At 52.1% G+C, this 12,167-nt stretch overlaps 4 protein-coding genes across 4 annotated transcripts; 2 read left to right on the top strand and 2 right to left on the bottom strand.

Annotated features, from left to right (window-relative positions):
- Positions 1 to 2,615: 2,615 nt before the first annotated feature.
- On the top strand, positions 2,616 to 3,383 carry AYO20_09932 (hypothetical protein; the record flags this gene model as incomplete). Its single annotated transcript, XM_022648199.1, has 4 exons — positions 2,616 to 2,635; positions 2,692 to 2,919; positions 3,028 to 3,160; positions 3,234 to 3,383. 4 exons carry the CDS (start codon positions 2,616 to 2,618, stop codon positions 3,381 to 3,383), a joined length of 531 nt encoding a protein of 176 aa, XP_022495870.1.
- Positions 3,384 to 3,821: 438 nt separating this feature from the next.
- AYO20_09931 (hypothetical protein) lies at positions 3,822 to 4,484 on the bottom strand (the record flags this gene model as incomplete). The annotated part of the gene is made up of 1 exon (XM_022648198.1): positions 3,822 to 4,484. One exon carries the CDS (start codon positions 4,482 to 4,484, stop codon positions 3,822 to 3,824), a length of 663 nt encoding a protein of 220 aa, XP_022495869.1.
- A 1,014-nt stretch (positions 4,485 to 5,498) lies between these two features.
- Positions 5,499 to 8,266, top strand: AYO20_09930 (protein sey1; the record flags this gene model as incomplete). Its single annotated transcript, XM_022648197.1, has 3 exons — positions 5,499 to 5,692; positions 5,746 to 7,922; positions 7,971 to 8,266. 3 exons carry the CDS (start codon positions 5,499 to 5,501, stop codon positions 8,264 to 8,266), a joined length of 2,667 nt encoding a protein of 888 aa, XP_022495868.1.
- A 946-nt stretch (positions 8,267 to 9,212) lies between these two features.
- AYO20_09929 (hypothetical protein) lies at positions 9,213 to 11,813 on the bottom strand (the record flags this gene model as incomplete). Its single annotated transcript, XM_022648196.1, has 13 exons — positions 9,213 to 9,336; positions 9,425 to 9,479; positions 9,542 to 9,685; positions 9,771 to 9,925; positions 9,994 to 10,234; positions 10,309 to 10,383; positions 10,439 to 10,469; positions 10,522 to 10,658; positions 10,721 to 11,002; positions 11,070 to 11,202; positions 11,260 to 11,321; positions 11,386 to 11,605; positions 11,664 to 11,813. 13 exons carry the CDS (start codon positions 11,811 to 11,813, stop codon positions 9,213 to 9,215), a joined length of 1,809 nt encoding a protein of 602 aa, XP_022495867.1.
- Between the last annotated feature and the right edge of the window lie 354 nt (positions 11,814 to 12,167).

Here is a 12,167-nt window from a genome sequence, read left to right as displayed (position 1 = left end):
GGGTATTTGCTTCCTTGACCTGAGGTGGAGTTGGATGTAGAGCCCAATGTCGTCCCTGGTTGTGGCACTCCATATCCCCTTTGCTCATTCAAGGGCGGCACCGGTCGATGGACAGTAGTCGGTACTGGACGGTGCCAAGGGTTGACGGCCAAAACGCGTGGTATATCCTGTCTGGATGACTCCTGTTGCGAACCGTGACAGCTTTCATATACCTTGACACTGTCTATTGCCACCATGTCAGTAGTGCTTGAACATTCCAGCCTCGGAAGGCTCACTGGTGTTCAAGAAGGTGGAGTTACGAAATATCTCGGACTGAAATATGCATCGCTGCGTGGGCCTTTTGCCGAGCCAGAGCTCATTCAAAAATATAGACGCAGACCGTTGATGCCAGCAAAACTGGGTACGCGCCTGCTCCTGTATTACGAGCTTGGCTCGCTTCGTTTGGATAGCCTGAAGGGATTGATGTCAGAGCAGCTCAAACATCTCCCCTTTCAGCTAGAGAATCTGAGGTGGATAGCAACGATGAATCTAGGACACCACCAAGTCAAGACGGCACCGGGTCGCTCTTTCGGCGAACTTCCGAGGACATGGATATGATTCAAAAAATTGGCTCAGCCAACAGCAAATAGAGTAATTTGTCTGGTCTCCCTTCCTCTGGAGAATAGTTAGTGCAGAGCAATTTTTATGGCCTGGACATGGATGACAGCAGGGAACATCGAGGTGTGATGCTGGGGGCCTTCAGAGCAATATAGCTAGATAAGCTCAGTCAATCTTCCCAGAGAGTGTTCAAACGTTTTGGGCAACTGGGATCTCGAAGGGCAATAATAAATCTCAACCTGCAGACCTTAGACCCTTGACCGTTGACCGTACAGGCGCGATACCGCAAAGATTAGCAACTCAGACGCTACCGTGCGCGACTATAGTTCTACAGGGATCTAACAATGCCGCGGGTCGACAGGACTGGCGACTCGTCCTGTTCCGGCCACAGCATTAATGGTCGAATAGTTCGACTCCAGGATTATATAAATCTGGCTCGTACAAATTGCTTTGTAGATGTCCAGTGTCTCACGAAAAGCCACCCCAAGATCTTTCAGCAGCGCAAATTCCCTAATAAAACCGTATCAGTCATTCTTGGATAGAAATATCTCGTTCAAGATGTTGGAGACCCAGACAGACGCGGACAATTCTTCTCAGGATCGACCACGCCACATCGACCAGTCGGGAAATACTGTCGCCGCGGCTGTGACGAGTGGATCTGAAAATCGAAACAAGATTAGTTCGACCGGCCATACGATCAGAAGTGTTCAGCAGGTAGGAATGTCACTTCCGTGCCCTCCCTAGGGTTAGCTGGACTCTAGCACTCCCTTTCCAACTCCAAGTCGAGGATTGGAGAATTCCTCAAATGTAAACGCTGAACACGTTTACAGTTCGAAAAAACTTTCACCTTAAATGGATACGTTTTCGACCCTTCGACTGCCGAAGAAGTTACCTTCAGCGAAGTCGACGCCCAGAGAGTTCAAAGGCTCTTGGGAGCCAGAGAAGGCAACGGCGAGAGCTAGGTGCTGCATTCATTCCGTCAAATAAGGCAGGTTGCTGACTAAGACACCAGAGTCCACTTGCTGCAGTCGATCAATTTTGAATTGGTCAAGCGCCGCTGGGGCGGCTGACGTTCCGGAAAGCACTCACGTGGAGTGGCAGCCTTTGTGATGGAGATCCAGGAGATCTCTGTTTACCATATCATCGAAGGCTCAGAGGCCAGGACTTCGCAATGTCAGGTTCCGCGCAGACAACAGAGAACTGTGCTCTTATCATCGTCCTGGATGGAGCAGTTGTGAAGCTGGTTAAAAGTCCTCGGGCGTGGATGAATTTGCAGCCACCGGTTCGTCTTCGCGTACTATAGATTTTCTGAGGGCACCCTTAGATGACAGGGAACGGCAGGTCGGATAGCTCGTCGACAGTTAGAACTATTGCGCATGGGGAAGGAGACAGGAGAAGAAGGCCATGTAGGAAGAGTGCGGACGTTCTCAACGTTGGGGCAAGCGGTACGAAGAGTGGTCCATCGTCGCTGGGATGAGGGGAAGGCCCGGCGACAGGAGGAAATGGCAGTCGAACGTGGACGAAAGCGGCGAGGGTACCGCCAACTCAATATATACCGTCCACCGCAGGTTTCCGTCGGTCAGCGTGGTCCTTGTAGAGTCGAGTCCAGGGATACCATCCACAAAGAGAAATCACGGCAGCGCTGCTTTTGAGCACATCACGGATCGTCAACTTGACTTTGACCCAAAGGTAATTTAGCCAATGAAAGCCCCGCATAAGTCCCCATCGAAGCGGGCAGGTCGGCACCACAGCCTTCCGACACCAAGACGCCCGGAGGTTTGGCCCCCATCATTGGTGAGAAACGGGTGACCGCGCATCTGACTCGCGCGAGGTAGGGGTGAGCACAGAGCGGCATTACCCTCGTCCCAAAGAGGGGTTAGCCGGGTTTGATTTTGTCTTGGCATTTGCAGCTCCGCCTCCGCAGCTTGAACCTCACTTACTGTGCCGAGTGCAGAAAGAGTTATTGCTTCTGAAGAGTCTCGAAACAGTGCTCGTGGCGTGGGCCAACAGTTGCAATCATGGCGAAACGAGAAGCAAGGTACATGATCTTTTGAGTCCTTTGGAGTGCACGCATGACTGACCCTTTGTTTGCAGATTCAGCACCGATGTGCTGATCGACACCACGCCTATGCCCGACCACATCCCTAAAGTCGAGGAGATCGGAGCCAGTTCAGCGCCCCTCTTGAGCGCGTCTTTCTTCATTGGGGCAAGATGTCGGCCTTACAACGATGACTACATGCAGTGCAAAACAGAGGCATACGGTCGAGGAGAGTTGGATTGTATGCGGGAAGGGAGGAAAGTCACAAGATGTGCAGCGAGCGTGTCAGTCTTTCCCCATTGAACTGGATCAAGAGACTTGGAATCAAGCATGGATAAATGTAAGACTTGGTTGAAATTACAAAGTACTGATCCTGCCTGGCATTGCTGCAGATTGTCCGATATCAACAAGAATTGCTTGGAGGAGTTTCGAGCACACTGGAGCTGTCTGGAGAACAACAACCACCAACTGTGGCAATGTCGACGGCCAGAGCGCGTGCTCAACAGATGTGTTTTCCAGAAAATCGTACGTGATCCTGCGCTGCCTGCCCTGCAGTTTGCTCGGATGCCTGGAACTATGAGACTAATTGGTGATGCAGGGCTTGGAGAAGACTATTCCCGATACACCAAAGGGACAGACGCCGATCCATCTCCGGGATAAGCAGCTTTTTGCAGACACTCCACAGGTTGTCATGCCGTGGGAGAAGGATGTCGGGGTTAGAAAGAAGGACGCCGCTCAACCACAATAAACCGTTGGCTCTATGATTGTTGTGAATCATGGGATTCTCACACTCAACATGCTGCTCAGATAACCTGGTTGAGATCTTGAGCATGGCTGCAAGATAGAGGAGCATAACAAAACCTGGAAGGGAGAAAGGCGTCGACAGAAGGGAAATTATTGTACATATGTAACAATTGGCCATGATGGCCAGGCAAGGTCTCATGAAATGCCAGAACAGGTTACCCGCTCGCCGATTGTTAGTGGTTGCTATAACATGACGTGCCTTCTTGACACAAGTCTCTCCCATTCACAATGCACTCCAATGAGAGAAACACAGTTCCGTACGCCTGCGCGACACTTGTTCAAAGACGGAGTTGAGATGGTGGCCGCTTAGTGACCATATGATATGTCTCACTGCCACCATGGGCACCGTTGTGCTTGTACTTTCTGGCAATCGACATTGCCATCACTCGTCCTCTGTCGGTGTTAGGCATCCGTCGCCCTCGTCCTCACTGTCCTCATCGTCATATCCGATCGCTTCGGCGGTCTCCTTTCCTTCCACCAAATCCTTGAACTTCCTAGTCCACTGGTTGACCTCTGCGGCACTCTCTTTTTCCAGTCTTTCCAACCACTCATCTATCGGAATGCCCTGGACATATCTCGGCTGTTTGTTGCGGCATTCTTTGACTGATCTGAGCTGTTCTGACAGTTCTTGCATTGCTATAAGATGATTAGCCGGAAAGGTCTTGGACAGATCGGCGACTTGTGATTTTGGCGGCCCGAGGATCCAGGCGCTGTGTGCCGGTGACACATCAGGCATAGTTAGCGTCACCAGAGGTAAGGTCGGTGCTGTGGCTGTCTCATGGCTTGATCTTGGTTGCCCTAGGGACGGATTCGCAGGTTTGGGTGGATTAAGCGGCTGACAACTCGCATCATGTTCGACGAGATGGGCTGTGCCGCAACCAGTTCCCTGGCAGTTGATGAGTTTCTTGCCGTGCTTGCAAGCCTTGGGGACAATGATAGCCTTGTTGCAGCGAGGACAAGCAACAGTCTTTGGGGGACGGGCGGTTTCTGCCTGGTCTTGGGGTGCAGCTTTGCTGCGGTGGTTCTTCTTCCTGTTCCGAGGCATGGTTTCAAAGGGGTTGTTCTGGCAAGAGAGAGAGAAGAGAAGAGACTCAACCTGTCCTCTGAGCAATATGCCTCGTTAAAAGGAGGTTGAACTGTTGTGGTCAAGACCGTTTGACAACAGTCGTTTGTGGTGGCTTATGGAGAAGCAGACCAAAATCTTGATAGGGCGCGGTTGGTGAAAGAGAACTATCGAAGTGCTGTTGTTTTTCTCCTTGGCTCAGATAATTGTTCGTCTCGGCGCAAGAAATCATGTTGTAATGTGCCTGCTGCGCTGGCGATGAGACCCAAGTCTTTCTGGTCATGGATCTCAGCCTCGCGCATGTGTCCGGCAAACAAGTGGTTCGCTCCAAACGCCAACAATATACCCTATGTTCCAACAGAGTCTTGACGTCTTTGACCAGGATTTTGAACCAGCCTCTTGAAGTTACTAACTCTTTGACAGGTTGATAGGCCGTGAAAGCAGTCAGCAGCAGTCTCTCCAGGCTCCAGCAATGTCTCCAAAGCACATCAGATCCTGTCTGCTGGGGCGAACTTCCAAGTCACGATTTGAGGCACAAGGCTCTAGGCAAGAGAGCAGGACATATCGAGCACTTCGGTTGACTGTTTGTCTCTCCTTGTGAAAGAGCCAGACGGTCGTTGGACCAAGTAATCTGGTAAGCGGCGTTGACAAGGCTGAAGCCTGCAGAACGTTTGATGTTGAGGAGGCTGGTGGAGACCAGTGACCCTTAGCATGCCCGGAATGGATCATCATTTAGAGGCCCGCCGCCACTAATAGGCTTCTACTCCTTTAGAGCAGGTGAGCCGGTCCGGGCCTCAAGGGTCACTGGCACCACTGGGGTCCAAGGTTGGGTGGGAGTCTTGGGACACTTTCTCACATCATCTGGCCAATTGTTTCATGACCGCATCCCCAGGCAGGTGGCTGTTCAGGTGATGACCAGTTATTCTTTTCCATGTCCCTTTAGCACATACCAAGGCTTTTCTTGCAGGGATATATCATCCGACCGCCATCACCGTCATGGCGCATTCAACTCTCTCGCCGCCGCAGTCCCCCGTCTCCTCAGCGACTCGCGACAGACCTCTCCAGATCAACCGAGCAAACACTGCACCAGAAAAGATGTCGGTGAATGGGCATTTCGCGTCTGCAGGCCAGAACGGGACGGCGGACTTTGAACATGGTGTCCAGGTTGTCGATGAGGATAAGCAGTTCAAGTATGACCCCTGGTTTGACTCGAGCACATCCGGTCTTACTGACCTTGTCGCAGCTCTGATCTGGCCAAGTATCTCAGTCACACTGGAGTCTCCCATGCCGGGTTCAACTACCATCTCATCTCCGTCTTCGGTTCGCAGTCGACTGGCAAGTCAACCCTCCTAAATGCCCTCTTCCAGACCGATTTCTCCGTCATGTCCGAGACAGAACGACGCCAAACTACTAGAGGAATATGGTTGGCGAAAAACAAATCTTCAGCGACAGAAATGGCAGACAATATCCTGGTCATGGACGTTGAAGGTACAGACGGTCGGGAACGCGGCGAAGATCAGGATTTTGAACGCAAGAGTTCGTTATTTGCGCTGGCGACCAGCGAAGTTCTGATGGTCAACATCTGGGAGCATCAGGTTGGGTTGTATCAGGGCGCCAATATGGGTCTGCTGAAGACGGTCTTTGAAGTCAACCTCCAACTGTTTCTGAAGGATAGAAAGTCCACCTCGCGGAGCTTGCTATATTTTGTCATTCGAGACTTCCTTGGGACGACGCCACTGCAGAATTTGCGAAATACGTTGATGCAGGACATGGGGAGGATATGGACCAGTCTGTCAAAGCCTCCGGGGTTGGAGAAGAGCAGCATCGACGACTACTTCGACTTTGCTTTTACTGCCCTCCCCCACAAGCTATATCAGCCAGAACAGTTTAAAGCCGAGGTTGCAAAGATGGCAACGCGGTTCCGAGATGGTCATCGCGATCGCCGGAGAGATGCATTGCTGGGCGAACTTGATGGTGGTATCTTCCTTCCTGAATATCACCGACGAATACCCGCGGACGGCTTTTCCCACTACGCAGAAGGGATCTGGGACCAGATTGTGAACAACAAGGATCTGGATCTTCCGACCCAACAAGAACTCCTGGCTCAATTCAGATGCGACGAGATTATGAGAGAAGTCATTGTCGCTTTTGATGCGGCGATCACACCACTCGAGACACAACAAACTGACGCAGCAAGAGTGGGTAACGCCGAGCCAATTTCTGGACTGGGTGCTGCTATGAGAGAAGCCCGGGCTACCGCCATCAAGAACTTCGAAACTGAGGCGAGCAGGTACCACAAGGGTGTCTATCAACGAAAACGGACAGAGCTCGAAAGCAAGATTGATACTAGACTCAAGGTGCTGTTCGCTGGGCAACTTTCCGCTGCACACAAAGAAGGGGTCCAAGAGTTCTCGGATGCAGTTAGTGGAGCTGTCAAGGCCGGGCAGAAGAAAGGGGCATCCTACGATTTCGCTGAAATTGTGAAAGAACAGAAGAAGATCGCGCTCGACAAATTCGCGTCCGTGGGAAAGGAGGCCGCGATCGAAGGGTTGCCTTGGTCTGACTATCGACAACAAATGGGGCTGTACCAGAAAGAACTCGATAAGATCTCGGGTCAGTTACGACGGGACGAGATGCGCCGACTCGCAACAAGGGTTGAAAGATGGGTCAGAAGCAAACTCAACGACAGCGTCGGACTGGAGTTCAATGCTCTTGGATCTGGCCGCGGTGGTTCTGGTGCGCCTGAGCAGGGTGATCGACCTCTGGAGAAGGGCATTTGGGACCGGATCTGGTCTTTGTTCGTTGCGACCGTGAAGGATGCTGAGAAGCGCTTCGCTGACCGAGCGGCTTCCTTTGACGCCAGCGCCGAAGAAGTTGAAGTCGGCATCTGGCGCCTGAGGAGGAAGTCCTGGGCCGTACTACGTTCCAAGATTGACGAAGAAATGATGGAAGGTAATCTCTTACTGAAGCTCCGAGAGAACTTCGAGGACAAATTTCGTTACGATGAGGCGGGCGTTCCACGGATTTGGCGACCAACCGACGACATCGAGGGCATTTATACACGAGCTCGAGAAAGCACCCTCACCCTTATTCCTCTGCTCGCTCGCTTCCGGCATTCCGAGACCGGGGCACCACCACCTCTCGACGGATGGATCGGTCCTACTCCTGCAGCTGCCACACCCGCCGACGAGGAAGACCTGACCCCCATCGGAGGAGTTGACGAGGAAGAGGGCAAGAGTCTGGAAGAGGAGACGACGATTCTTAATGAAGCCAAGCGACAAGACTTGACTGTTCGGTTCAAGAAGGCCGCTGACGGGGTGTATGTGGAAGCCAAACGTAGTGCGATTGGTGGCATGACACAAGTACCGCTTTACTTCTACGGTCTCTTGCTGGCACTAGGGTGGAACGAGATCGTTGCCGGTAAGTTTGATATCATTGGTCTAAGATGTGATACTAACATAGTCGCAGTCCTTCGCAATCCCGTTTACTTCATGTTCCTTATCATTCTCGCCATCGCCGCTTACGTCACCTACACTTTGAATCTCTGGGGCCCGATGTTTAAGATGGCGAACGCGGCGTCCCAACAGGCTCTGGAAGAGGGCAAGAAGCGTCTTCGAGAATTCTTGGAGGAGAATCCCACGGCGAGACATGCTGTGGCGATGTCAACCGGTCGCGATGAATACGAAATGAGAAATTTGGACTCGACTAGAGCAGGGAAGGTCAAGACAGACGGGGCTGATGACGAGGATGTTGATGATATTTAGCGCCCTGGAGATGGGTGTTTCTGTTCAATGGTGCGGCATGATCCTGATGACACAGCGATTGTTACCTTGAATGTTGCATAATGCAGAGCGGACCGGATCGCAGCTTGGAACGGACGGCTTGGAATAGAGAACCTATGCAAGGCCTGATCAGTTTCGTGTGCAAGTGCAAGTGCCTAGGGTAACTGCCGCCAAAGGGTTGGAAATCTTCCCGCAACCTCTGTCGTAGCCTGGCTCACTCCAGTGAGTGACTGGCTGGCGTGCCATTGTATCACAATACGCGGGGGTCTTGGGAAGTTCTCACAGGGATGGGAAGGAGGTAGTCCAGATACTTGTTTGTACATGAGTTGAGAGGGTGGTATTATGTCGTCCTCCCCGTTCAAGGAGAGATCCACTCCGGTATACGGTCGTCAATGCAATTAGCCGCGGATATTCTACTGGGCCTTGTTGAAACGCGTTGAGTTGACTGATGACACTACCTATCCGCCGTAGATGGAAGTCGATATCCCGTGCTTGGTACATGGAAAAAGGGGTCGATGGGAGGAAACACGTGACGAGGCTGCGGCTATGATGGGATCATACTACGAGTATGGTAGGTATTTCTCACCACCACTCACTTCGGCAGGTCAACATGTTAAACGACAAGACTTAACATTTGCCAACCGCACAAAGGTCAAAGTATCTCCATCTCCGGAGTGAAGATGTAGGCTCGATCGCTTTGCTTATTTACAGTACAATCGATCTCTCCAAGTTGGAATTTTTTGGTAGAACTAGAACTAGAACTAGCAGTACCAAGGCAGAAGAAGACTTTTACCCGGGGACTAGGAGGAGGTGGGACCGACGCCGGCGCCGCCGCCGCCACACTATTTACATTTCCCCTCACAGTTCCCATCTCTGCCTTGTCTCGTCGTGCCGTCGTGTAGAAAGCTGGGGGGTCGGGGAATTTGAATTAGACGGCGCTGTCGTCCTTGCGGCTCTCCTCATCGCTGTCCGGGGTGTGGATTCTGAGGACCTTGGCTTCACCCTCGCCGTGGGCGATGACGTGTGGCTTGTCGAGTTGGACGGCGGTTTGGCTGGTGGTTGGACAGTTATTAGCATATACACAAATACCAGACACAAAAGTCGTCTCTCTGAGAGGAGATTCACGAGAGGATCACTTACAGGGTCAAGAACTTGTCGACGCTGGGGACGAAGAGACTGACGATGCATGCAACGGCTGCGGAACAAGTTAGTCATTCACTCGATTAACGACCAAAGCGGGATTTCGGAGAGTCTCACATCCAAAGGCCAACGTGACCAGGAAGATCATCCTAAAGGCACTGCCGTATACGTCTCGCGATGCAATTGTGGCTGCGCCGAGGACCTCCGCATCGACGCCGGGGACTGCCATAAGAAGGTCTGGTTTTCCGGAGAGGAATGCCGCTGTTGAAAAAGAAAACAAATATTAGCTTTGATTGTGCCTGGGATGGTGTTTGAGAACGCTGGGGCGGAAGGACGCTTTTCTTACTGATAAAGGACTCGATAGAAGTGGCCGGAAGACCAGCTTCGGTTACGGCGCCGGCGAGAGTAGGCACCATGTTCGAACTGACTTTGTTGTTGAGGATGCTGCCAAAGATGGCAAGGGCGATACCCCCACCAGCGGCTGAAATGGAGTTTCTCAACCTGCGAACGACAAAAGGTTAGGGACAAAACGCAGTTCCGACCATATATATCTAGATGTCAAAACTTACCCGACAGCGACGCCCAAGTTCTCGTCACCGGCACCGAACTGAAGGAACAGACACCCGATGATGTTGGCCGCGCACGTGAATTGGGCAGTGAAGATGCAGAGAACGACGGCACGGGCGAGAGTCCATTGGGTGACGGATGCCATGGAGGCCGTGAAAGCCGCTTGAGCAAAGACCACGAAGATGTACTGGAATCTGGTGTGCTTGAGAAGGCCAAAGAGGGCGCCAGACCAAGTGATGGCGACTTTTCACATCCGAGTCAGTCCGTCAGCCCAGAGAAAAGCGGTGTCGAAGCAGGCAAAAAGGGAGGCAACTTACACACTCCCGCACCGTTGTTGATGAAACTCAACCAGCCGACTCGTGGTTGTTCGGTCGTGAACAAAAATTGAACCACTGCTCAATCGTTAGTGTTTTGTGTGTGCTGACCGAGATCAATATTTGCACTTACTTTGCGGCCAGTAGACTTGCATAGAGTACAGCTGTGTCACTGTCAGTTGACAAATTCATGGGAAGTTGAACGACGATACATACCGTAAACCCAGCAGTAAAATTGATGATAAGTGGCAGGGTAAACCGTCTCCATCTCTTGATCAAATGTGGTGGACACAGTTTCTCGGTGCCGGGTCCGTACACTTGCCACAATGGGAAGCCGACGATGAGGGTGACGGCTGTCACCAAGATTAATACAATGCCTGAAAGAAAAGCCCCAGGCTTGACACGAGAAACGTACCTCCTATTATCAAGGGGGCGAGCACGGTCGCACTCGTCCAAGGATAAGGATTCCCTCCGAAGCCAATGCCGACCAACAGGACCGTCAGGCCACCAGTGAAGAGAAGGAGACCGACGTAGTCCAGCTCCCTCAACTGCTGTCTGATGGTCTTGCCGTCGGGGTGGAGTCCAACGAATCCAGGCGGATGGTAGAAGATGACAGTAAAGACGAGGGAGAGCCCGTTGGCTAGGATTCCGATGTAGAAGGTGTAACGCCAGCCGCAGTTCTCGACAATTGTGAAAGCTGAAATGCAGAAAACAGTCAGGGAGATGCACTTTGAAAAGGTCATAAGCACCGGGGTTGTACGTACCAATGATGGCGCCGAAGGCTGAACTCGGCAGCGAAAACAGGTTCATGAATGCCAGAGCTGTTCCTCGATGCTTCCTTGGGACGATGTCGAATGCGGCCGAGTAGGAGAGTTGCTGGCCTGACGCGGCGGCGCCCTATACTGTCATCAGCATTGTTGTGTCATCTGAGGTTGTCCGGAGGGATTCTCCTACCAACAAAGTCATGGCAGCGATCAATTGTCCTACTCGGTTTGCTCTGCTGCCAACGATGGTTCCTTTGGAGACATGTTAGCAAGTGATGCGAGCAAATGCAGCATGTTGCCACCCCTGGGAACTTACCAACTACACCGAACACGTTTCCGATGATGAGAATCTTTCGACGGCCAAAAATGTCGGACAAGCGGCCGTTCATCCCCACGAGGGCACCAGATACCAATGTCCACGACGTGGCTGCCCAGCCGATGCCGGACGACGGTCCAATTGCATTATTGATGGTCAACAGGACCGCTGCTGGCAGGATGAAGGACAAGAGACTGGCTTCATAGTTGAGAGCAAGAGCCTAGGCGACTCCAGATCAGCCTACCGTCACCAATGAAATCAAGCAGGTAGTTCCTTACGACAAGAGCCATCATGACACGGAAGTTCATTTTCTCTGGGATTCCATTTTCTGCATCAGTGACTTCTGTCCCACTGGAAACCACGGGCTCGGGCTTGACCTCGAAATGCCTGAGCTCTGCGGAGGTCTTCTTTTCGTCGGTAGAATCCATCTTGGGACGTATTCAGCAGGGATGTGGAACCAAGATTCGACTGATGGAGAGGGAAGGTTGGAGTGTGATCTTGACGACCCTTCGAAGGGAGTAAAGGCCTGTTATGTTTCGCATACGCCTCCCCTAGCAATACCTTTACCCCGGGAACCCGGTCATTTGGTCGAAATCGAACTATCCATGCGAGATTCCCGCTTCTGGACCCCCGGAACAGCTCCCCGCGTTTCGGTTTGGATGCCGGGGGTTGCAGTGCCCAGCCCCCGCAAGTTTTCCAGTGAGAGGAAGAAGAACTTGGGGAAGTGGAGGCTTTTGCGTATATAGTTTAGATTTCCCCACTTGATTGTGTATAGGGACACC

The sequence above is a fragment of the Fonsecaea nubica genome (genome assembly GCF_001646965.1).
Source record: "Fonsecaea nubica strain CBS 269.64 chromosome Unknown Scaff98, whole genome shotgun sequence".
Taxonomy (NCBI): domain Eukaryota; kingdom Fungi; phylum Ascomycota; class Eurotiomycetes; order Chaetothyriales; family Herpotrichiellaceae; genus Fonsecaea; species Fonsecaea nubica.
This window is presented reverse-complemented; position numbering and strand designations above follow the sequence as displayed.